Below are 27,015 nucleotides of genomic sequence, written 5' to 3' on the forward strand. Positions count from 1 at the left end.
TTTGCCTTGTTCCAACTGCTTATAAAGTGTTTAAACATCATAAAATTTTACCATCAACAGAAAAGGAAATAGAAGCATAGTTCCAGATCAAAGATCATTTTGTTTTCCTTTAAAGTGCCCTGTTGTATGATGCATTCCTTTAATTTAAGCCTGAGTACTTCTGAGATGCATTTGTTTGCCATTACAGAAGATGGTAATCCGAGCTTGGAAAAGTTACTTTTTTGAACTACAACTCCCATCAGCCCCAGCTAGCATGGCCACTGGATTGGGCTGATGGGAGCTGTAGTTCAAAAAAGTAACTTTTCCAAGCTTAAGTGTTCCTCACTTTCATCTAAGAGCAAAAATGTAAGCTCACTTACTATCTAGAGTGAGAAAACCTAACACCTTATTTTTTCTAAAGGAGGGGTGGGGAACCTCTGACCCATGCACCTAATTAGGCCTTCCAGGTCTCCTGTGTAAAGAGCTTTGCAAGACCTGATAATCAGCTAATTTAGGGTCTTGCAAATCCCCTTGTAAAGTCCTCTGCAAGAACCAACTATTAGCTGATTCTTGGGTCTTGCAGAGCACTTTGAAAAGTACTGTGTGGGCTGTGCATTTGCCTGTATGGTTGGATTTCAAATTGTGTGGGCAAAAAGGGTCATTGTGCCATTAGGTGATTGACAGGTGAGCAACTCCACCAACTTGTCAAACCTGGCCCGTAGGGGGTAGACTCGAGGATACAATCCAGAGCTTGGAAAAGTTACTTTTTTGAACTACAACTCCCATCAGCCCAATTCAGTGGCCATGCTGGCTGGGGCTGATGGGAGTTGTAGTTCAAAAAAGTAACTTTTCCAATCTCTGAATCTGGCCCACTGGCCAGATCCAGTTCCCCACTGCCGTTCTAAAGTAACATCCCAACAGTGCAATCCTAGAAGTATCTACTCTGAAGTAAGTTCCACTGTGTTCAGTGTGGCTTACTTCCAGGTATAGGACTGCAGCTGAAGCATGCTAAGTAGAGCTATGACACAGAACATCCTGTTGCAGGGAATTTGAGATGATTCTGCCTCTCTCCCCCTTCCCCCCTCCCTCCCCATTTAGGATACTGCACACAACTTATGTCAGAGAAGAGCAAGGTGTTTATATGATGCAGTACTGCACAGGGGTTGTGGAATGGTGCAAGATGAATGGTACTGCACAAACATGGTTAGAGTCTCTTGACGGCAGAACAAAATGTGTTTGCTATTCAAATCCAGCCACCCATTTTTTGTTTATTTTATTTATTTAAAAATAGTTATAGGCCACCATTATGAGTAAAGCTCACTGAAGGTGCCTTACAGAATAACTTACAAAATAAAATACAACCTTTAACAATAATAAAAACATCCAATATACCCATGGAGCGAGTGAAAACCAGTGATAATAAACACATTGATCAGAACCAGTGATAATAAATACATTTCCAGCCTAAAGATAAAACAGGTCCATCAGCCCAACAAAGCACAATAGTAACAATAAGACATCACTCATGAATAAGCTGCTGAGAATAAATGGCTTTCTTTCTTTCTTTCTTTCTTTCTTTCTTTCTTTCTTTCTTTCTTTCTTTCTTTCTTTCTTTCTTTCTTTCTTTCTTTCTTTCTTTCTTTCTTTCTTTCTTTCTTTCTTTCTTTCTTTCTTTCTTTCTTTCCCCAGCAGGGATTTTTATTTTCATATCGCTACTCCTTTTTGTTGCCATATATCTCATGTATGTATGTATTTTTACCACATAAAAGGTACATAATAAATAAGCAAGCAAAATTTGTAATGGTCACAAAACAAGAAAATATAAATATGCCAATTGTTGCTCTTTTGTTTCCCATAGCACATATGATCAAACATTTCCTTGCATCTTATTGCATAACAAAGCTGCTCTACTTTACTATAAAGACTCGTCTGCCTTCCCTTTCTCTTACAATATAGGTTAATTTTTACCATATGAGCCGGTTCCCATACTCGTACTATCCAGCTTTCTAAGTGGAAAGATCCCCCCCACCCCTAGTTATAACATGTTCCTATACAAATTGCTATTAACAAATGTGTTTTCAATTCCATGTCCACTAGTAAAACTAGATCCTCAACACAGGTTAGTACAGTAAATGATTCTACCAACAAATCATACCCAGTTATAACTGTAATTTCATTTATTATAGTTTTCCAATATATCATTATTTTAGAACATGACCAAAAAATATGAAGCATGTCAGTGTTCAGTGCTCCACATCTCCAATATATATTAGCTGTGCTACTGTTTACACAACTCAGTCATACAGATATTAAGTACCAGCAAAAAATTTATTTTACATTTGCATACATAGTCTGTAGTGGTACATGTTGCCAAATTCATTTCCATACTTTTTCGGCGATGTTTCGTTTCAGTTCTTTGTCCCTTTTATTTTGATGTGTGCCTTTAGTTCTGTACAAGCATGTAATAATACAATATATTTTATGTGTTAAGTGCTATGTCTGTTCCTCTATCACTAAGTATTCAAATTCTGTTACTTCTCTCAAGTGAATATGCTTCCTCAACAGATAATTAACATGTCTAACTTGAAATTATTGAGACACTGGAGGGGCACTCAGTTGCCCTATTTCATTACTTATCTGTTCATAAGATTTTAAAATGCCACCTCTGAATAATTTCCTTAATTCAACTGTTCCAGCTGGCAAGGCAGGGCAGCACTGTTTACCTTGCTTTCTGATGCCAGGGTTCCTGCCAGTTACTAAGATGGAGAGGGATGAGATGGTAAGGAGGCCAGTACATCATGGGTGCAACAGTAGAGCCAATCTGATACTTCTGTCGCTGCATCTGCACCAACTTATCGCCTTGCCGCCAGCCCCCCTCTTTGTCGGCAACCAGCAGAACCGCAGCATTGGAAAGCCAGATAAGCAGCACTGCCCCAGCCTATCCTGCCCCAACTACTGCTACTGAATAGTTCCATAGTTATACATTGTACCTAATCAAGGCCTTTCTGAAGATGCTAAGTGCGGTAACTCTACAGAGGTCAGCTGCCAATGAACACCAGAGTATTGCACCACCACGAACAATGTTCTATCCTTCATGCTCACAGCTATTGGTGGTTTCACTGATCTTGGTGACAGACAAATGAGGAGGGCCTCCATTTTGGATTTTAATGTGTGGGTAGGCTGGTATGGGTGAGGGGGGTCCTTCAAATAACTTGGACTCAAATTGTTTAAGACGTTGAAGGTTAAAACCAACATTTTATACACACCAATGAGATATGACTAGGACATGGATTACTGTGGCCAAGTCCCACCTCTCCAGACAGGGCTTCAGTTTGCACACCTGGCCAAAGCTGATGAAACACACTCTTTGCCATCACTTGAGCTTCCAGAGTTAACATGGAATCCAGGAGAACCTGCAAACTGTTACTTGGTATTTTAGGAGGAACACAACCCTGTCAGAGACTAGTTGTAAACCTCCCTCTAGAATAGATGATCTCCCTACCCATAACATCTTTATATTTTCTGGATTTAATCTTAGTTTGTTTGCCTTCATTCATCCCAGAACTGTCCCCAAACATTGGTTTAGGACTTCTAGAGCTTCTCTGGTATCAGAAGATATAAATGAGAAGTAGAACTGAGTGTCATCAGTATACTAGTAACACTGCAGTCCAAACCTCCAGATCACTTCCCCCTTATGGAAAGGGAGAAAGTAACAGATGGCAAAGGGTAGAGACAGCAAGCCATTGTTGGCTTCAAATAATGTTCCATCTGTCATTTTGCCTTTGGAATTTTATGTATTGCATTTTTGCTGATATTGTCTTAGTTGTTTTTAATGTAATGGTTTATTGTAATTGATGGGAGTATGGTCTTTTAAAAAAGTTACAAGTTCTCCCTTGTAGGAAGGAACAGAACCATCATAAAACCATGCATCCTAAACCCAGTCCAGATAATCAGTGTTAGCTTTAGATTATTTTGATGCTTGATCCATTTCTGTCTGGTTTTAGACTTGGCTTTGGGACAGAAATACCTCAGTCACCCCCATAGACTAGTTATGCCGATAATGGATATTGGGTAATACCCTAATATTTCCCTGGGACTGCTCGGTGACTTTTGATACCATTGACCGTGTTACCCTTCTGGTCATTTATCTGAGAGCATAATTTGCAAACAAGACTGGCCTGCTCTCCCTTCGCCACCTGTTACTCTTTCTCTCCTTCCCTAAGGTAGGTATGTCTCTGAATACCAGTTACTGGGGAGCAAAAGTGGGAGAGGTCTATGTGTTCTGCTTGTGGGCTTCCCATAGGCATATGGTTAGCCATTGTGGGAACATGATGCTGGGCTAGATAAGTTGTTGATCTGATCCAACTGGACTCTTTTTACATTCTTATGGGTGCTATCTGCCAACACTGTAATACTTTCAATAAATATATGTGTGGATATACATATATCTCCATATCTTCCCTCAACTAGTCAACTTCACATTAGTGAACTGGAGGAAAGGAGCATTAGTCTGATTGCCTTGGCAACAGAGATGTGTTTCCCCTTCCCACCATCTCACCACTCTCTTGTGAACACTCTTGTACTCATTCACAAAAGGGGCCCAAATTGTCAGAGGAGTGTGTTTCATTGATGTACACATATATTTATGAAACAGCACAGCCATCTCCCCAGTTTCGGCTCAGCACTGCCAGTTGAGGCTGGTGCACTGCTCCACTATCTGTCTGCCCGCAGCTGTCTCCCTCCTTTCTTACAAGCAGTCCAGGGGGTAGCACTGGCTGTCACCTTTCTCCTCTTCAGTCTCAGAGCTGGCCTTGCAGAACTCAGGAGGGAGGTGGAGAGACACAAAATGAGAATTAGTTGGCTCTGCCCGTCATTGGCTCTGGCTCCACCTGCTGTTGGGCTCCCTGCCTTCTGCCCTACCAGTCCCAATGGGTGCTAGCAACCCACTATAAATGTATAAAATTTGGTATACTTATTTTGCTGAAAGTTATAAACTAGAAAAAAATCATGATAATTTATCATGTACCAGTGACAAGCAGCAGTGCATATGAGACACTAGTTATTTCAGCAAAAAGGGGAAATAATAGACTAAGTCACTAATATACAGAAAGGGATTAACAATGCATTTCTGTAGGAAACACCTTAATTACCTCAGCATATGGAAACCTCAGAATTCTTAATTAATAAATGCTCAGAGCATCACAGTGAGAGATTTCTGTGACTAGAAAAGGATTAATACTGCAGACTGATTCCTCCCTTCCATCACTGTCCCCTCAAACTCTGCTAAAAATCAAGTAAACAGTCTTCACAAGTGAACCAAATGAAAAATGTAACTCTGCAAATGCCAGACCCAGTCAGAAGCAATTTGGTTTGACAGCTATAACAGCATCTATTACAGTACTGAAAAATTATTGCCAGAGAAAATCACCAATAGCAAAGCTAGTATGTTGCAGGGATTTCCTCAGGTGACTTCAAAATACCTTTTATATTGTCACCTTATGAGCAAAAGATGCCAGTACTTTATCGCCTTCATTGGCTCCCAGTCCATTTTCAGGATCAATTTTAAATGTTGGTTTTTTTATGTATAAAGCTCTGCACAGCCTGAAGTACCTGAAGCACTGCCACTTCTCATATATTGTGACTGGTATTTTAAATTGTTTTTACTATTTTTCACCTAGAGAACCCTGATTATAATTCAAGAATTAAATGTAATGAATAAATAAATGAATTCATTGACAAATAACCTCTGTAATTAAAGAAAGGGAATATTGTGCATTCAGGAGATTGTACCTGGAAACACTTCCAGGCTGCCCTCTGATCTTCCCTTATTTCCCTCCATGCATTTATTATCTATACTCAATTGGGTCTAAAGCAGCTATTCCATGCCCACCTTAGGCTGCTGTACACATGCAGCAGAATGATATCAGACTGAGATGGACTCCTGAGGAGGTAAAACAGATTGCATCACTTCAGGTTGCAGGTGGAGGACCTAATTTCTGAATGCCACCCTATCTTTAAAAACACCAGAACACACTTCCTGGCAAGTTGACAGCAGAGTTGGCTGGGCTGCAACCTTTTCCCTCTTTTATATGTTTTGTTTGTTTGTTGTTTGTTTAAGCTTTTTGCATCCAGGAAAGTTTAAAACAGCAAAGAAAATTCCAAAAATGGTATCTCACACCTCCAGTCTGAAATGGTACATTCCATTCTCACACCTCCAGAGTCTACATATTCTGCTTTGAGTGTACACTTAAGAGTTCTATTTGGGTATTTTCCTTGCATGTAAACACATAGGGGGGGGAGGGTTGCACTGGCAAGCCTCACCAATTCCAGGACACCTTTATCCAGTTTTGAACCTTCTACAAGTTGAGGATGAGTTGTGATTGTGCAGGATTCTAAATTCACAGGGGTAGCCTCCATGAATAGAGGAGGCTCCCCATGTCAGATTTTCACCGTCAGCCTTATGAAGGGGTCTAATTCGAGTAAATCAAGTAAAGGTGATACACTGGAGGGGGTGGAACTTGGCAGCATGCCCCACTCCCTCTCAAATAGGGCATAGGCCATGGGTGGGGAACATTTGGCCCTCCAGATATTGCTGAACTACAACTCTCAGCAGCAGCAGCAAGCATGGCTTATACCAAGAGATGATGGGAGATGTAGTTCAGCAACATCTGGAAGGCTAAAGTTCAGCAACATCTGGAAGGTTCCCACCTCTGTCTTAGGCCTGTCTTGGAGATAAGCTTATATTGTGTTCAGTTGGACTTAATTCAGGATAGCCAACCATAAAGCTGAGGTGCAAATATACCTATGTTTACTTTAGAACTACATTATGAAAACATCCATGTCTCCAAAAGAAACTAAACCTCCAACATCAAGGACTACAGGAGAAAATTACAGTAGAGATCAATTAGTCATGTAAATTAGTATTAGTCTATAATGTATCAATCAAACCCATCCCATTCCCTCATGTGTCACAGAGAGGGACTAGATTACTGTGACATGTAGGCTGAGGTGCCCACACACACACACACTGGTATTTAAAGACCTTTAGACAGCAGGGGTCTCACAGGACTCCAGTAAGCCTCCTTTTCTGCCATCTTACCCCTGTTGAATTTCCTCCATGCCTCTGAAAACTTCCAGAGAAATCTTTTCCCAATTTTGCTATATTCTGCCCACTCATATGCATGAGAAAAAGTTAACACACAGAGACACCATTCTCAGCTTTAAGGCTGAATTGGGATACATAGTATGTAACTGAAATGCTAATTCACTTCAGTAAAAAACAGCATGGTTTCATTTTGGAGCAAAGTAGATGTAGGTAAGCTATCACAGATCGTTTTTTAAAGAGCAATGAAGCAATGGAACAAGTTGTCCTTGGTTATCATGGAATCCTTTATAGTGTAAGTATTATGAAACTACATGACTGCTTTGTTGGAGATGATTTTGGAGTTGCTATGCATGAGACTAGCCTACATGACCAATGAGTTTCCTTCCAGTTTTGTGAATCTGGCAGGCTCCAAAGGTTGAGTTGCAACTGTACCTAACAATCTGAACAAGAAAAGAAAAAGAGAGAGAGGCTTCCAAATATGTGACCTTTGCTGTTGTAGGCTTCATAGATTTTGAAAGATTGTTGTTTCTGCATAAGTGATGTGTGCAGAGACAGATTAACTCAACAGGGGCTCTATATATCCCCCAGCAAGCTGGCTGTATAATAGAAGTCTTCATGCCTCGATAAGACTATGCCATTTATTTTGTTTTGGGGATGAGACAATCTCTTCTCTAGCTCTTTTCGTAACAATGACTTGATATATGATAGCTGTGGATATGGCCTAATGGCCAAACTGGTTTATGGTGAGGTTTGCTGTATGCCTCATTGGTTTTCTTGACTTTTTCAGTAGATCCAAGCCACATCTGCTTTACTGGGTAGCTGCTTAGCTTATCCTAAATATAACTATTTATATTTAGGAATGTTTATGGCAACCATTTGACATAAATGGCAATAACATGGCTAGTGCTGACAGCAACATCTTTCATTTACAACAGTCAAACGTTAGATGTTGCATTAAAGCAAATTCCAAAATTAAGCATGATTACCAATGAGATATGAACAGGGGGGGATAATATCAACCTGATCCTATGCACCAAATACTATGGAAATTAGTAGGCTTATGAGTGACTAAATGTGCATAGGATTGCAGCCTAAAATTAGAATTTCAATTATATACTGTGAATAAGATTTCTAAAATTATTTTTGAAGTACATCTCTAAGGCTTTACAAATGAAATGCACTGTTGAAATCCCAGGGTGGGAGGAAAAGACTCTGTGGCAGGTAACACACAATAATCACAGGTGGAAAATCTTTTGCAGGGACATACTGCCATCTTCTGGAAGCTCAAATAAATCCAGTCAGGCCTGATATCTGGTGAGGGGCTCTAGACCTTCCACAACCAACCAGTGAAAAGCTACAAAACCATGTATCACAGAAAAGCTTATCTTCAATGGACGTGTGGCTGGAGATTCCAGTCAGCTGCTGCCAAAAGATTGAAGGTTTCCCAGTTGATGTAGGAAGTTATCATACAAGGGAAGTCACCCTTAATGTTGTGCACATAGTGTGGAATGATTGACACACAGATGTTTCAGCTTCTTTCCATCTGGCTGGCAACAGGGGCTATATCATTATGTGCAATCCTATGCTATGCTAATCATTCCAACAGGTTAACTTCATGAAATCACCATCACAAGGTGGTTTCTTGCATTATGCAGAAGACTCAAAGGCAGATCAGCAGCAATATATTTAGTTTTGATGCTTCTGGCATAATGCCTGAAGGAGAGAGTTCACATACCTCTCCTGCAAAGAAATGTGCAAGCACCAGATAGACACATTGCTTCTCACTTCTATACAAGATTTCTCATTAGACATTACACATTCAGATGTGAACATCATGCACACCCATTTGGTGCTTCTTCATGACCCCCAAAGCTTGCCACAGATAGAGACTTCACCTTATGGATTCAGAAGATGAAGATAAATATTACATAGAAGGAAGCTCATCAGGTATTGTTTTCTCATCTATTACCTTCACATGGGAGTTTGCCTTAAACATGGACACAAAGAAAAGAGGGACATTGTCTTAAAAATGCATTCTTGTTTTAAGAGCTAGGACAAGAGAACACACAACTGACATCACTCCTATCCTGAACAATTACAATAAACAACTGATGGGAAAGAAAAGGGAAGGGAGCTTTAGACAGGTGATAACTAGAACACTGAAGCAAATTTAAGCAACAGTGAGACAGTGATGTGGGTGGGGGAGAGGAATGACAATCAGAAGATAACTAGAGGAGACAGTGTTAATTGATTCTGTATGCATACTGTTAAATTGCTGATGTTCTTTTCATTGTTCAGTATTGGATCATAAAATGTGTTGTGTTATAAGCCCATCTTAGTACCTTCTTTTAATTGTTTTACCATGTTCTTTTAGGTTTTGTTTTCACCTCTTTGGTGCTTAATTATTATGAAGCAATTAAAAATATTACAACTCCTTTCCAGTCACAGCTGGTGGCTTCCTGTCAGTGGGTCAGTGGAATCCACTCCAGGTTTTAGTCTGAACTTTCAAAGAAATGAAGTACCTTGGACCACTCCTTGAATTTTCAGATTAAAACCTACAGCACATTCCACTGACCCACTGACAGGAAGCCACCAGCTGCCACTGCTCCTTGCCTTTCTGAAAGCATGAGTTGGGAAGTTGCAGTTGGCCATCATTTATTCAAATATGCATGTACCTATTCAGTATTAGAATGATGCAGTGAGAGATTTGCCCAATAGTTCTGTTATCTTCTTGCTTAAAGTAAATGCATTTTATTGCCCAATGATGCTGAAAGGAATCTCAGTTTGCACCTAATTGTTTATTAAGCAACCTTACTTTCCCCAAAACATGTCTCCCTGGAGGGATTGTTATATTCCATGATTAATCTTGCCCTTCTTGGTTGCATGAGTCCCCAAAGGGAAATGATCAGCAGATTTCAGAATCCTAGCATCCAATCAAGTCGGTGCCTGGAGCAAGGGCAAGAGCTATCCAAACTGCCCACAGTCAGCAGCAAAGACAAAGGCCAACAGAGTCAGCAGCTGAGCAGAGCAGATGCTGAAGGTGACAGAAGTCGGAGTGTTGCAAGATGGGTTTTGGATTTTGTATTGTTGTCAAGTCAAGAAATATGGAATCCTAAGCATGAGACAGACAAAAACAGTGAAAGCAAAGGGGGAATTTAGATACTTTCCCCTCTGTTTTAACTGTTGAACTTGAATTCAACACATCTGCTCAAAGGGAGCATATTTATATATATTCAAATAATGCATAACCTGCCCACCATTCAGTAATATCATGCATGGTGGAGTACAAAAAAAGAGAGATAAAATCAGAAATACAAAGCTAAAATGATAAGAATACATGAAATCAATTTGTAAAACCAACAGGAACAATATCTAGCAGTATATTTGACTAAAACGTTCATTGATAAACACAGGGGATGCCAAAACTTGTATGCTGCACTCACCTCCTGACACTCATCTATATTCTTCCAAGAATCTTTCTGCACCAAATTAGAAGCACTTTGGGCAAGGGGGGGGGATGCCAGAGTACAGTCTGCATGACTACTTCCTCAAAGCCACAGAATCACTGGTACAATCCTCATTGGCCCCACTGAAGCTGGGAAGTGTCAGTAGCCCAGTTCAAACAGAATGCTACATTAACTCATTGCTCAAAATGGGGGAAAGGGGGATGTGGGATGATCAGTGTTGTAATCAAGGCAACACTTGGTGCAGATGTCCAGGACTCCTACTCAGCAGAATTAGCATGAGGGCCCTAAATCTAGCAGGGCTACCTTGCCAGTTTGTGAAACTAAATGAATTCACAAAGTGAGTCCTAGTAGATTATACCAAAGGCCTATCTAATCCAGCATCCTGTTCCCCACACCAGGTATAATTTTATATACCCCTATCACGTGTCTGCCCACTCGCCTTTTTTCTAAACTAAAAAAGCTCCAAATGTTGAAACTTTTCCTCGTAGGGGTGTTACAGGTTATATTCCCTGTCCCTTCCTATGGCATAAAGGGCCCCTGTGTGTATTTCTTCTAGGAGCCATCCCATGGGTTATAACTGCAAAAAAAGTTGATGCAATTGCATGATCACCTGATTGCTTTTTACACTGTTACTTAAAGCATGTGCATGTGCTCCAGTAACTTTACAAATATGATGTAAACTGAAAACAGCATCAAACTGCACATGTGTAGTGGTTTGAACAAAATCTAGAATTCAACAAGGAAACATCGAACGCTGCCTTATTATCAAGTCAGTCCATTGATCCATCTTGCTCAGTATTGTTTGCACTGATTGGCAATGGCTCTCCAGGGTTTCAGGCAGGAGTCTTTCCTAGCCCTAGCTGGAGATGCTGGGGACTGAACCAGGGACCTTCTGCATTCACAGCAAATGCCCTGCCACTGAGCTGCGGCCCTTCCCTGAGTGAAGAATGATGAATTAGTGCTATGCCTTCAAGCTGGATCAAATAATTTGGAAACTCAAATTTAGGAATAAAAGTCAGATGTGAAAATTATCACCAGCATCTCTAATATTTTTATTGGAATCTCTGCTATTTGAGATGAATAAATATAAAATGCATGATTTTCAGAAGATTATGTTATAACCCGAAATGTCCTCCTATCTATCCCCTTGCCTCTTCTCTGTCCACCCCATCTACAAACACTGCACATTTTGCAGAGGAACAAGAAAAAAGGAGCAAAGACCAGTGATCAGCCTGCCTGCTTCTTTTCCCTGCCTGAAGGAAGTCTACATCTAAGTCAAAATAATAGTCCAACCAAATTTACTGAAATTACCAAAATAATCAGAAACTGAAATAAACAGAAGTGCTGCTTGGATAGTTGGAAACGCAAATGCATAGTGGAGGATTTTATTCTAGGTAGATTTGACACACCATTCAAATGTCATGAGGGAGAGCAAGGGACAGATTGAGATTTGCTTCCAAGAAAAAGAAATCAATAATCTTATTCCAGTTTCACAGTCAGTTTCTTTTGTTTGCAATGGCAAATCATGTATTCAGAGTTCAGTGCTTTGCTAGGGCAGAACACATCACGGTGTGTCTCAAAATAAGCAGGTTGCTGCTGCATTATTAAATTTCTCATCTTCCTTTAAAACTACCAGCATTAACATAATCACAGTGATAAATGCAGAGTCATACTTCTTGCTGACATTAATACTTTCCATGCTTCAAATGGAAACAATTGTGACATCTGACTTTATAAAAATGACCTAGTGCAGCAACTCCACTTAATTAACACATTTAAAAAGTTGTTTTTCTTACATGTAATGAGTGATGTATTGCACTGCAATGGAATGTGCAGCAATACAAATATTGTACATTTCTAACAATTAAGGCTTATTCCACTTTCAGCAGTTGACAACACAAATGTCCCACACTTGATTCAGGCAGTATCTGCACTAAAATGGATCTGGCTGGGGAGACGGGTGCTCCTTTGCTAATGAGTTTGGTAATCAAGGCATCTATTTTCATTTCAAATTGGCTAGATTGGGGGAAATTGTGAGACTAAATGACTAGAGCTAATTAGGATTATAAAAATATTCATCACGCTGAAGAATTAACACTGGGTCTTGATTTTCTGGTATTTGCATACGGCTGCTCTTTAAGGAAGGGTGGGGAAAACAGCACGGATAAATTGTCTTCTCTTTAATGAATTGAGCAAACACTATTTCTGTTTTAGCCATCCTTTCATTTAAAGGCACTGTTACATATTCATGATTTGTAACTGAAGCTAAGTGATTCCGATTCCTCACATGATTACCATATTCAAGAAATTGCTTCCCCAAGTTGCTGTTAAATACTCTTGAACTTGGAATGTGCTTTTTCAACAGCAAAGATTTTTGTATATCTGCCATATTAAACATGCTGAGGTAAACCCTACCAAAAATGTGCTATCCAGTGATATAGTCACTAAAACACAACAGTATATAGGTAATGACTTCAGAGCAGAAAACACAATAAAGATCAAGTAGCTTGTGATCCTTAGAGATCTGTAGCCACATAATTTATTTTGTTTGCTCTGGCACAGACTTCACTTGATGTTGACAGGTCATTTAACATTTCAGTGTTTTTCCAATTCATTTTGTTTTCATCTTTGTTACAATGGTACATTTGATATTTGAATACAAGCTCAAAATGGGTTATACTTGCACTCTCAGTAATAAATCCTGACTCATATGACTGGGTTTTTCTGATTGGCCATATATTAATTTATTCTAAAAAAACATCTAACTGCCCTTTGTTCTTTAGATCCCAAGGTGCTGGTACATAAGATATTTTTGGGATTAGGGGCTGTCAGGATCCCACCTGCTGCCACCTCCTGTCAGGATTCCACCTCAGGCCACCACCTGTCAGGTCCCTCCAGTCAGGATCCTGGTTTTTATTTGTTCTCTCACTGGCTCTAGCACAGATCTCGCAAGATCCCACTGCTAGGCAGCACCACCAGCCACTCACTATTTCACAGTATTGCTTTAAGACTTTGCCTTAGTCTCCTTGTGGCTTATTGTTACTTTGTGTCTGAGTGCACTTGCAGGCCACAACCCCCCTGTATCTTTGTGCCAATAAAGCATACAGCCCTGGGTTGCCCTGGATACTTAATGATACACTATCTCTTCACCACTGCCACCATTTGATACTGTTTCTCCACCTTGGTAAATACCCTGCCTACCCCTCTGGTCTGTGAAAGCCCCAGCCAAGGATCAGGCCTTTGGTAAACCAAGAAAATATTTATTTATAAACACCAGGAAATAACAAGATTACTTAAGGTATATTTAACAAGCGTATGGTTTCATATATTGTGTTACTCTTTATGTTTCTAGTCATATATAATCTGCCTCAATACCAGCCTAATACAATACAACCAACTCCAACTCCCAAAACTCCACCAACAGAACCGACTCAACTGTCATCCTCTCATTTATACCTTCAGCCACTCAAATGCTCAGCCAATCATCATACAGCATTCTCCAGCATTCTAGCCCATGTACTCCCCCCTCTCACTCACTCTACCTACCACATTTACCCTACAAAACCTGCACTTACCATATTTACAGTAATATCTATATACAGGGACATCACAGGGACATTCAAAAACCATTACCATTTTAGAATTCCCTGATCCATGGGGAACTGAATTCAAATTTACTCCAAAGTTTGAACCCAGCTCGTAACAGACTCAGTGCCATCCCTTCCCCAGCCACTCATATTCAAACTAGGGATGGGCAAATCTGTCAATTTTGGTTTCTCTCAGTGTCTCACTTTTCCACTCTTAAATTCAGTTCCCCACATTTCCACATCAGTTTGTGATTTTTTTTTAAAAAAAAGTCTTCTTGAAAATTCATCAGCATTTTAGTGCAAATTTATCCTAATATACACATTTTGCATGCCATTTTGCCTAATATACACATTTTCCAATGCAACTTCCCCTACTACAATGCCTTGTTGTATGTTATCTTCACTAATATATGCATTCTTATGCACATTTTACATGAGAAAATGCATTTTTGTGTGCATTACTTGACTGGAGAACTGGTGAGAAGTGAGGTATTGTGAGAGGCTTCAGCTACCACTTCAGGAGCAACAAAGGTGCAGCACCCCTCTAATGTTGGCTGACGAGTTGATGTTGAAGAGATCCTTGAGCCAGGGAAGAAAGGTACCCCTGCGTGGGAGAGTACAGTAGAGAATACTCCCAGGTGAGTGCTGGGAGAGTCAACTGAGGGGTGTGTATGTGTGTGCAGCTCTTGGAGTCGCTGGAAGGTGAGCGTCTAAGGTACAGTGGAGAAGATCATAGTCACCAGCATCATTAACATTAATTCATCCCTTCCACATATGTCTCAAGGCAAAGTATAAAATGTAATGAAAACAGCTAAAAAGCCCGTTACGAAACAGCACAGAAAATAACAGGCAATGAATTTTAAAACAATGCAAAATGGACACGGATGGCAAAGACCTATTCATCCAGCTGGGAAAGCTTGTCAGAACAAAAATGTCTACAGCTGTTTATTACTATAAGCAACTGTGGAAATGGTGACAGTTAAGGCACAATTCAAACCTTTCTCCTACCCCTGCTTGCCAGTGGAGCTGTAAGAGCTGTGACACCATTGCCACATCTGCAGCTCTGCCACTCACAGTGGTGGAGGTGGGAGAAAGGGTGACAAAAGGAAGGTCACTGCACAAATTTGGATCTGGTGCAGTGACTGGGTCCAGAGCCACCACACAATGGGCTTGGGATCTAAATCATCCTAGGCTGGCTCAACCCTTCCCTGCCCAGAATACACCATATTATTATTATTATTATTATTATTATTATTATTATTATTATTATTATTATTATTATTATTATTATTATTATATCCTGCCCTTCCTCTCAGTAGGAGCCCAGGGCAGCAATATTGGGACCTTCAATTGGCTACCACTGGCATGAATGCCACCAATGACACTCCTGCCTGCCCTCATGCTCCATTGGACGTGATGGAATGGGTAGTTTGCTCAAATGGCAGAGCTGGGCAGAGGGATATGCTACCCAATCCACACACACCCCAGCCCAGTGTACAGTGGATTGCTCTGAGTACCTATATAAATGCTTTCAATAAATAAATCCTACACACACAAAATATTGCTGCTACTACTGAGGGATGGGGTAGAAGAGGGTAAGGTACTTTATTGTGTATTTTTGTTTTCTATTATTAGTTGATTATTTTATGTTATTTGTATTTTTACTGCTCTTCTGTTAGCTCATTATTCTGCTGCATTTGCTCTACCATTACTGATTAGTTAAATTGCTGTACGATTTAGTAAGTGCTACACTTTGAAGTGTCAGCTGTTTGCTTGAGACAATATGGGTCTGAGCAGAGGAAGATATAGGGGAGGAGGGGAGGGATGCTGTTTTTTATGAGGAAGCCCTAGATATTTGTATAATGGCCAGGCATTTGTATAATGGGGTATATATTTAGGTGCAGTTTTACTGATATTATCTGTTATGACTTTGTGGTTTAAGTTATATGTTATTTTGTCTAATTGCTTATATATTGGTTGTTAGTCCCATCACCAGTTTGAAGTAAAGCCACTACAACAGTCATGACTTCATCCATGTCAAGGATCCTGGGAACTGCAGCTTGCTAAAGGGCTAAGAGCTGTTTGGGGACCCCTATTCCGCTCATTGAGCAACATCTCTCAGAGTTCCCTGGGAAGAGGGATTGATTTTTAAACCACTCTGGGAACTGTAGCTCTGTGAGGGAATAGGAGTCTCCTAACAGCACCTGTAGCAAACTACAGTCCCCAGGATTCTTGGCATGGATGAAGCCATGGCTGTTAAAGTGGTATAATACAGCTTGAAATGTAAGGTGCAGATGTGCCCTAAGATTCAAATGCCAATATGTGTGCTTTTATACATGGAATGAGGAGAAGCACCATCCTGTCCCTCACCTCAAGTAGCAACATACCTTGAGCTGACCTTGTCAGCTTCCTGTGTTGCACTATTATGATTTTGCTGCCATGATGATGAACTATAAGCTCACTGACAATTTCTGTAATGGATTTTGGATGCCATTCACATTTAGAAGGATAGAATAAGATTGTAATAAGATTTGCCTGTTATTACTGCAATTTTCTTACAAACCATATTCCAGAAGACTTGAACTTTGGGTTATAATCAACATATATGGATCAACATTTTTTTTAAAAATAAACTTCAACAGCAGCACCCTCCCTTTATTCCCTTGCTCAGGGCAAGGGATAAAGGACAGCTACAACTTCTTTATTTCAGCACATGCCAAGTAAAAAAAGCTGAACTTTAATCCTGACTAATCTAGCGAAGTGTTCAGAAGTGAGGCACATCGCTGCTGAAGTTTATGCACACTATTCCCATTGGGAAAGCAGGTAACACTTTACAAATGCTAGACTGCATCTAAATGTAGCAAAGTATTACATAATTGCTGATAGTCATTTAGGCATTGCTTAACTAACCATTTACACTGGAAAGTGCCATTTATACCTTATCTAACCATTTACACTGGAATAGAATTTGCAAGGGGCACCTGCAGAATGTGAAGTGCTGGTGGATTTTTCAGCAGACCCTTAACCTTCAGCAAAGGCTAAGAAATGCAAAGCATTAAATGCAACAAATAGAGCTGTCATCGAGTTTCATAATTCTTTGGCTTGGAATATGAAATTCAGTGACTTGTAACACTCATGTTAAATGTGAAGCAGGCACCAGTTTTTCTCATGTCGAGATTTTAACTGAGTCAGAGAACTCATCTCTTATCACTTGCCTATGACATTTCAACCCTCCGTCCCCAACTTATGCATGTCTCCACCTCCACCAACTGCTCATTTAACTGGCTGTGTATCACTAACAGCTGAATCTGTATAGCTGTAGCAGTATAGGGCCACATTCACACTGTACATTTATTCCACTATTATCCACTTTAAACAGTCATTGTTTCCCCCAAAGCATCCTGGGAAGTGTAGTTTGTAAAGGGTGTTGGGATTTGTTAGGAAAGTCATATTCCCCTTGCAGATCTATTCCCAGAGTTCTCTGGGAAGGACTGACTGTTAAACCACTCGGGGAACTGTAGCCCTGTGAAGAGAATAGGGTTCTTCTAGCAACTCTCAGCGGTCTTCACAAACTACACTTCCCAAGATTCTTTGGGGGAAACCATGACTGTTTAAAGTGGATAATAGTGGAATAAATGTACAGTGTAAATGTGGCCTCGTACTCCACATGATGAGTGAAGAATCATCTGGCCTTGGACTGACTACAGCAGATGTGGGGAACCTTTGGTTCTTCAGATGTTGCTGAACTACAACTCCCATCAACCACAGCAACTATGGTCAGTGGCCAGGGATGATGGGAGTTGCAGTTCAGCAACATCTGGAGGGTGAAATTTCCTCACACCTGGACTACACCCACCTAGGCTGGCAACTGGATGAGCAGGAAGAGGAATACAAGGTTTCTTCTTCCGGCTGAGCCTTGCTTGAACAACAAAGTCTTCATGAGAACTGATGTGTTTCTGTATCCTTGGTTACTCTTTGTTCCTGCCTCCTGGATTGTCCTCCGGTCCTGACTACTGGCTTGTCCAACAGCTTCTGATTCCTGGCTCACCTCAGACTGCTACTCACAGCCCAGCCCTGACACTGTGGCTTCAACTTCTCAACTCTAGTAGTGGGAGGGAAGACTCTCTTTCTCTTTCCTGGTATTGGTACTGCTATAATAGTGGTAGACTCATGAGTGGGTGAGAAGGTGTGTGGAGGTTGATGTGAAGGTTTGGGGAGTTTCTGGACCCTGTCATGCCTCTGATCAGTGGTGCAACAGGGTCTGGTTTAAATTGTATTGGTCTGGAATATGAGGAGCTCTCTCTCCCAAATTTTGAAATTTTGATTGAAAAGAAGTGGACAATCACGTCCACAGTTTACATTATCTCTGTCAATTTTAAAACTGTTTTAATGCCAGCTTTGCCACTGTCAATGATATAGAGTTAGTTAATTGTGCAAATTAGGTTAAAAGAGATAAATGTGAAAACAGCATTCTTTCATCTTTTGTGGGAAGATATGGCAGCTTTGGGAGGCCTGCTTCTACTTTCATGTCTATGTGATTTTTTTTTATCCTTCTCTCCCTGCCCCCATGCAGCCCATTTTCTTGTCACCCTTTTAAATACATGCAGACATTAAAAGTCATGATGACTCCATACCTGGAATTAGACTTTCAAATTACAGCACTGTGATTACTGGGAAGACCTTGCCGGGATGGAGATTGACTACCAGGTGTGCCGAGATGGTACATTGCCACATTATCTCAAACACCTAATTCAGCAACACATAGGTGGAGTTTTTAAAAAAAAATGAAGATTAATGAAGAATCTTGATGATAAATATGCTTAGTGGAAGATGAGACCTTTGATTGCCAAGCTCTTGCACTTTACAACTTGTTTGATTAGCAACATTATGGCAGGTGTTTTAGTAATAAACCATTTATTAGACTTTATTTCTGAACCAAAGCTGAATTTCTCCACCACCATCAATTCTCTGAAGCAACTTCCTCATTGAGGCCACAACATGTCCCAAGGCAATAGGTTCCATTGAAAATATGAATAGACTCTCCTACATGCCAGCATCCACTATCTCCCTTAACAGGTGAATCCTCAAGCTTGAACAGTAGACCATGTGATTGAGCACACACTAAGTAGAAGAGAGGGTGGACTGGTGGCATTGAGACTTGTGGAATGGAGAAAAGGGACCACAAGAGGAAGGTCTTGAGTTCATTTGCACACACCAGCATCCAGTCACCAAAAAATACTCCCTTCAATCCCCCCCCAAATTAATGTATATAATTTTACTTCTTCACAAAATTTACTCCTTCACAAAATTTTGAGTGCAGAATTTGAAACATCCAGTCTCACAATTTGGCGATGGGGCTGGTGTTATAGCACGGCATTCTAAACCAAACCTATCTTTCCCTGTATTACCACTGAGTGTCGTGGCAGATACATCTCATGCCATGAAGCAGACCATTTGTCGCTTTCTTACAGCTCCCTTTGTCCGAACACATGCACATTTTAAAAAACATCCTTCTTAGCTTAAAAGCAACATCAAACCATTCAGCAACATTAAACAGATATATTGTATCTTTCAAATCACACTGCAGAATTCCTGGATACATTGAACATCTGAGCTTGCAAAAGGACTGACATTTGGCTAAGTTCTTTCATACAATAAGTACCCAGCACAGTAAAGAACTCCACATATACAGTGGCTTTGCATCTGCAAATGTCACTGTGGCATCATCAGAGAAACAGCAGTGTGCACTTGATGTCTTCAGTTAATAAGGTAAAGACTATATTCAGGTTATTATCTATGGTTACTGGTGCAGTATATAATAGAACACTTTAAAGTACATTAAATTACTTAGGTCAGACAGTAAAAGACCTGGGGACTATGGTACATTGCAGCACAGGATATGTTGTTCAATGGCCCACTAATGAGTTTACTCACCAAGGGAAAGCCAGCGTACATCACAAGTATAATTGCTGAGCCAAAGAACTTCTTCCACATCTTGTGTATGCTTCAGCAGACATAAAGAAACTTGAGAAGCAACTTTGTTGAGAAAAAGTTACAATGTGACATGGAGAGATCTTGCTTCCTATACAGAGGTCACAATTTCAAACATTTGTTGATGGACAGACAGGAGATCAAAGAAGGCTGTGTGCATGTACCAAGATGTCACTGAGTTTTGATGCTTGCAATGAACACATTCCACAAATCTCCATGTGAATGCAGTTTTGTACTTGTTCCCTTGAAAGCCCTGGGATCATTGCTATCAGTTTTCTTTAGTGAAATTGTAATACAATCCCCTGCAGTAATAGACAAATGTTCCACAGGTAGCATATGAAGAATATCATTTAATGGTTGGTGCCTATCATCAGATTCACTCCTCCCCCATATCTTAATTTTTCTAGGGAATATGCATGTACTCGTGAAAAGGTGTGGAACTTGGTACATATATACTTCTATACCCCCTTAAGCTTAGGGGAGAGGAAGCCACAGTGTGCTTGACAACCATTCATTGCTTCTCTGAGCTCATTGGTCGAGCCCTGGCTAGAGGAATTTAGGGTGTGTTGGAAATGTGGGATCTTTGAAGCAAGGTGAATTGCAGAGGAGGGAGAATGCACTGAATTGGCATGGAGAGATTTAGCCTAATTCTGGCTGAGGAACAAACAAAAGAGGGCTGGAGTACTATGGTAGCAGCTAGATGGGTAACTAGACTTCCATGGAAGCTGAGGTGGCTATGGAATTCAAGCATGCCTTGACAAAATTGAAGAACCTGCTAATTCAGCTGTTTACAAATAATGTAATGTTCTACAAGTATTGAAAATGGATTCAGGTATATCTGGAAAAAATATAGGCTTGTGGTTAATGTTGTTTCATCCCTCCCTCCCTCCCCCCCTCCCCCCCTCCCTCCATTTAGTACCACCATCAACATACATGCTGCTTTGTGAAGTACAAAAGGGCATATGGCTGCCCTGGCTGCATTTGAAAATATTTTAGAATATATGCCTTTTAATTAAACTGAGTAGCAGAAGGGACACTGAAGAAAGGGTTAGAACTCAGCTCTGAACCTTGGCAAGTCAAACCTTTACTGCTCAGTGACACTGTAGAAGAAAAAGTAACACAGCAGAGGGACCATGGTTTCCGCAAAAACAACAACAGACAGCAAACAGCAACTATAATCAAAACAACAACATCCAGCTTGTAAATTTCCAGGCAGTGTCATGGCAAGAGCTTACTTTGCTTGCATCATTGTTTCAGGACTATTGCTCTGCTATGACCTTCCCCCCTACAAATGTACTTTAATGTATAGCTCCATCCCGAATAAGACAACAGAGATCCTTTTAGGTGTTCTTCTGTGAAAACAAATTCTATAGTTTACATTATATTTGCAATGGTTCTGGGTTAATACCATTTTCTTCAGACAGTATAGCCCTATTCATGCATTACATTAATTGGCTTAGGGAGGTTTTGTTAGTGGGCTCTCGCTGTGTCCATATCAGGTGTTTAGCAGGAATCTTAGTAAGGGGGAACATGGGTGATGCCACACCAATTTCAGTGACCATGGGTAGAGGGAAGTATAGCCATGGGGAGGTGGTGAATCACCATACAAGATGAGGGCAAGGCTATCTACGCTGCCACTCTTCTCAAGGATGGGTTCCTTATTGCTCATCTGCTGTGACCACTGGCCTGTGTGTGTTGTTCTTTAATGCCAGATCGGTACACAATAAGATTTGATCATGGATGAAGGTGCCAATTTGGTGTGTATTATCGAGACCTGGGTGGGTGAGCTGGGAGGAGTTGATCTGACCCAGCTTTGCCCACCTGGATACTCAGTGCAACCCCAGCACAGGCTGCAGCAATTGGGGGGGGGAGGAGTTGCTATGGTCTACAGAACTTCCATTTCTGTCACCAGGAAACCACTCTGTGTTGAAGATGGCTGTGAGGGCCTGCACCTGGTGTTGGGCCAAGGAGACAGGAAACTAGGGTTGCTGCTGGTGTACCGTCCACCCTGCTGCCCAGCAGCTTCTCTGACTGAGCTGGCAGAGGCCATCTTGGCTGTGGTATTGGAAAAGCCAAGAATGATAGTCCTGGGTGATTACACTGTCCAAGCTGAGGCTGCCTCTAGTGTTCCAGATTGGGACTTCATGGCCTCCATGTTGACCATGGGGCTGTCTCAAGTTGCCACCGGCACAACATATAGGGCAGGGCATACCCTTACATTGATTTTTCCTCCAAATGGAGGAAGGAGTGGACTGGAGATGGGGGGTGGATGTCACCCCATTGTCATGATCAGACCACTTCCTGGTGATATTTAGACTTATGGCTCAGCTCCCTCCCTGCAGGGGTGGTGGACAGATTAAGATGGTCTGCCTCCGGAGACTAATGGAATCCACTAGATTCCTGAATGCCCTGGGGGAGTTCCCAGTAGATAGAGCAGGTGACCCTGTTGAAGCCCTTGTCACACTGTGGAACAGCGAGGTGTGTTGGGCTCTTGACACAGTTGCCTTTGAGTGCCCTCTCTAGCATTGTGGAGACCAGTTTGCACCTTGGTACACCAGTGAACTAAGGGCAATGAAATAGGCTGGATGACGGCTAGAGCTCATGGCGAAATATGTGCTGTGTGGCTGATCAGGCATGAGTAAAACATCATAACCCTGCCTACTGGGTAGTGGTGAGGGTAGTGAAGAAGACCCACTTCTTTGCCTCCATCATATCCTCAAGTTGTCATCCAGTGGAACTTTTCCATATTGTTAGGGGTCTGTTGTCATCAACTCCAGGAAATGGAGTTTTATACCCTTCGGAGGCCCACTGTGAATTGTTTGCAAAGTGCTTTGAGGGTAAAGTTGCTCACCTCCGTAGCAGTCTTGATGCCCCATCCACATTTACTGTAGTGCCCAATGAGGTGTCCAGTGCAATGCTGCTGCAACTTCTTGGGAACGGTTTCAGTTGATGCGGCCTGATGATGTATACAAGGTGTTTGCAATTATGTGGCCAGCAACATGTCCTCTTGACCCTTGCCCTTCTTGGCTTATTAAAGGTTGCCGAGGGGGTTTGACCAAGTGGATCCAGGGTGTGGTCAATGCATTGTTGTGGGAGGAAGTGGTTCCAGTGACCCTGAAAGAGGCAGTGATTTGACTGCTCCTGAAAAAGCCCACCCTGGACCCATTGGTTTGCGAGAATTACTGACCAGTCGCAAATACTCCCTTCTTAGGGAAGGTGATTGAGAGGGTTGTGGCATAGCAATTGCAAGTACTCTTGAATAAAACAGATTATCTTGACCCATCCCCACCTGGGTTCAGGCCTGGTTATGGGACTGAATCAGCCTTGGTCGCCCTGGTGGCTGACCTTTATCGGGAGAAGGAAAGGGGGAATGTGACCGTGTTACTCTTACTTGATCTCTCAGTGGCTTTTGATACCATTGACCATGGTATCTTTCTGGGCCAACATGGTGTGATGGGTATTGGAGGCACTGTTATACAGTGGTTCTGATCCTATCTCCAAGGTCATTTTCAGAGAATATCATTAGGTGATTGTCTTTTGGGCCCCTGGAAGTTGTGCTGTGGGGTGCCTCAGGGTACCATCTTGTCCCCAATGCTGTTTAACATCTATACGAAGCCCTTGGAAGCTGTCATCAGGAGATTTGGGGCAAGGTGTCAGCAATACACTGACAATACCCAGCTCTATTTCTCTGTAACATCTGAATCAGGAGAGGCTGTGAAAGCACTTGACCACTACCTGGACTCGGTGGTGGGCTGGATGAGGGCCAATAAACTGAGTCTGAATCCTAGCAAGACAGAGACACTGTGGGTTGGTGGTTCCTGAATTCAGATAATTGGTCAGTTGCCTGCTTTGGATGGGGTTGTACTCCCTCTGAAAGAGCAGGTCCATAGTACAGGGGTGCTCCTGGATCCATCTTTGTTGCTAGAGGCCCAGGTGACCTCAGTGGCTACAAGTGCCTTTTACCAACTTTAGCTGGTAAGACAGCTGCGGCCATTTCTGGACCGGGATAGGCTGACCACAGTTGTCCATGCACTGGCAATCTCCAGGCTGGATTACTGTAATGCGCTCTATGTGGGGCTGCCCTTCTGGTTGGTCTGGATGCTGAAGGTGGTACAAAATGCAGTGGCAAGACTGCTCACTGGTGCAGGGTATCACCAGCATGTCACCTCGCTGCTGAAAGAATTGCACTGGCTGCCCATTTGCTACCGGGCCAAGTTCAAAGTTCTAGTTGTGGTGTACAAAGCCCTATACAGCTCAGGACCAAGATACCTGAAAGACCATTTTATCTCTTATATACCCAGTCAATCACTGCGCACTGCAGGTGAGGGCCTCCTGCAGATACCATCTTATCAGGAGGTCTGTTTTGTACTACATAGGAAGTAGACCTTTAGTACTGTGGCACCTACCCTGTGGAATTCCCTCCCCTTAAATATTAGACAGGCACCATCTCTGTTATCTTTTCAGTGCCTACTGAAGACCTTTCTTTTTCAACAAGCCTTTTAAGCAGAGACCTTATCCCAGTCTGTTTTTGTGTTGGAATTGCTTTTTAATATGTTTTTAAATCTTCTCTTTTTAAAAATGTGTTTTTAACTTTTTTTTTTTTAAAAAAAGAAGTTTTGAAGGCTTTTTTAAAAATGTTTTTAAAGTTGTTTTGTTTTGATGTATTTTAAATTTTGTTTTTATGGTATTTTAAAGTGTTTTTAGTCCTTTTGTTTGCTGTTGTGTGCTCCTGCTGGAAGGAAGGGAAGGATATATATCAAATAAATAAATAAATAAACACTCATATGTATGGCATACGCATGGAGAGCAAGGATCAGAGATGCTGTTAGACCCACCCCCAATGTTGCATTCCCCCTTGTTCCCTAGTAACCACATGTTGCACTGGATTATGTGAGCAGAAAGCTCCATGCAGAAGTTGTAGCTCTGTGTGATGGGGACACCCAAATAATCTGGTGTCTGAATTGCATGGAGCCCCTACAAGGTAGCAAGGGCTCAGGTGCTGAGCTTTCACACAACCATGTGCAACATGTGGTTACTATGGGGAGTGATGTCAGGGTGGGGCAAAAGGTGCAGCCCCACTCTGTGCTCTACAAACTTATGCTTTACATGTGAGTATTGCATGAACGGGGCTTCCAAGTGACTGGAATCCAGTAGACAATATTTCCCAAGATGGGGGCAAATAAGGGACTACGGTTTTGTTCCGGACTGTGGTTTTGTTCCACAATGCACCTGACAGGATTAACAGTACTATACACAGTGGTGGCAGCTGTGCTGACTGAGAATCAAAACAGAGAAGAGTTCTACACAGTTCAAAATAAGAAACAGATAGCACAGATGCACCTGAGGGTCCGCCTCCTTGCAATTTTTGTTTCAACAGACAGTGACCCTCCAGAAGCAATATTTTAAATTCCCAAGCTTAAAAGTCATTTTGCAAGCTGTGAAATGGTGTTGTGAAGCAAAAAAAAAAAGGAGATGGGGTTGCAGATGGATACTTTGGACAAGGAATTGAGGGAGCCATTTAAAGCTGTGTGAATATATGCCCATCCACTCAGAAAAAGCTGGTGCATTTGATTATGAATGTGGTAATCACACAGTTCATCATGCTTTGCCCCATTACTGGATAATGTCTTCCTTCTTCTTTGGAGCAACCTGTTGAGTAACTGATACAGCTGATCCACATAAAGAAAAATGTTCTGTGTATGAACTACCATCACTAAACAATATGGATTCCCCAGAAAGAATGGATATTTATTCACTGGATGGTGTTGATATAATGCATGAACAACAGTGGCCTCAATTTCACATGCTTCCTTCTCCTCCTCCTCCTCCTCTCTCCTCTTCAGTGTGGCTACAAAGAAGTGACCAGAAGCTTTCATTTTCTGTTTGAAACTAACCAGAGTGCATTGTTTCAACAAACTGGGGAAACTCTAAATTATGGTTTGATACTAAGACAAATTCATCATCTACAGATTGATCCTGGCTTATTTCAAGAAACCATAGTTTAAACGATGTGGCCTGTGGCCTTTCAGATGTTGCTGGATTACACTTCCCATCATCCCTGGTCATGGGCCATGCTGGCTGGGGTTGATGGGAGTTGGAGTCCAACAACATCTGGAGGGACATGGGTAAGCCACCTCTGGTTTAAACTAACCAAAGATCCCCCTCCCCATTCAAATATAACGAGAAACTCTGGTTAGTTTAAAACAAGAAGTGGGTGCTAGGGGAGAGAGAACACCTGAGCCAAAGGCTTACTGTGGCTACTGCAAATAGCAATGAACAATGGTTTAGCATGACATCTGAAATGGGACAAAGATATATCATGAGCAGTGTACCTTTTGATCGAGGCTGTATGCCAGAATCCAGTCCTCTTGCTTAGGATGAAAGAGCAGGCTCTGGATGTAGAAGTTAAGACGATATTTTTGATAGGTGGCACCTTCATCATTACTGATCAGTATGCTACTTTCAATCTCAGGATCACTCAAGAGCATTATCTATATTAGAATAAAGAAATTACAAGGTAAAATAGGAAAAGGCTTAATAACATATCTGATATCATCTTGAGATTATTCCCATGCATATCTATGAAGAAAAGCCACCATCTAGTTACATGCCAAGAACTGTGATACTAAACCACAATCCCATAATATTGGTAAATTGTGGCCATATACATGTGTTAACTTGGGGATAGTTATCATTTGGATAGATAATCATTTAGAAAGCCACACACATGGGATCTAGCCTGATGGCCTGAAAAGTCTAAATTCCAGTTCTGTGGTTCTCCAATTAGTTTTCAGCAAGCCGTCAAACCTAAATGGATGCAAACTGCAAGTACATCAAATACGGTCAGATGAATTGTATTCAAACAGAAATCCTTCTGAGCTATCCC

The 27,015-nt window shown here is 41.4% G+C and overlaps 1 protein-coding gene across 1 annotated transcript in view; it reads right to left on the reverse strand.

The window, feature by feature from the left end:
- The window catches only part of SORCS3 (sortilin related VPS10 domain containing receptor 3), an 800,669-nt gene that overhangs the window by 324,411 nt on the left and 449,243 nt on the right, over positions 1-27,015 (reverse strand). The window contains exon 4 of the mRNA XM_061636066.1: positions 26,462-26,620. Coding sequence (XP_061492050.1) covers positions 26,462-26,620 — 159 coding nt within the window. The remainder of the gene's footprint in view (positions 1-26,461; positions 26,621-27,015) is intronic.

This window comes from Rhineura floridana, chromosome 7 (assembly GCF_030035675.1).
Source record: "Rhineura floridana isolate rRhiFlo1 chromosome 7, rRhiFlo1.hap2, whole genome shotgun sequence".
NCBI lineage: Eukaryota > Metazoa > Chordata > Lepidosauria > Squamata > Rhineuridae > Rhineura > Rhineura floridana.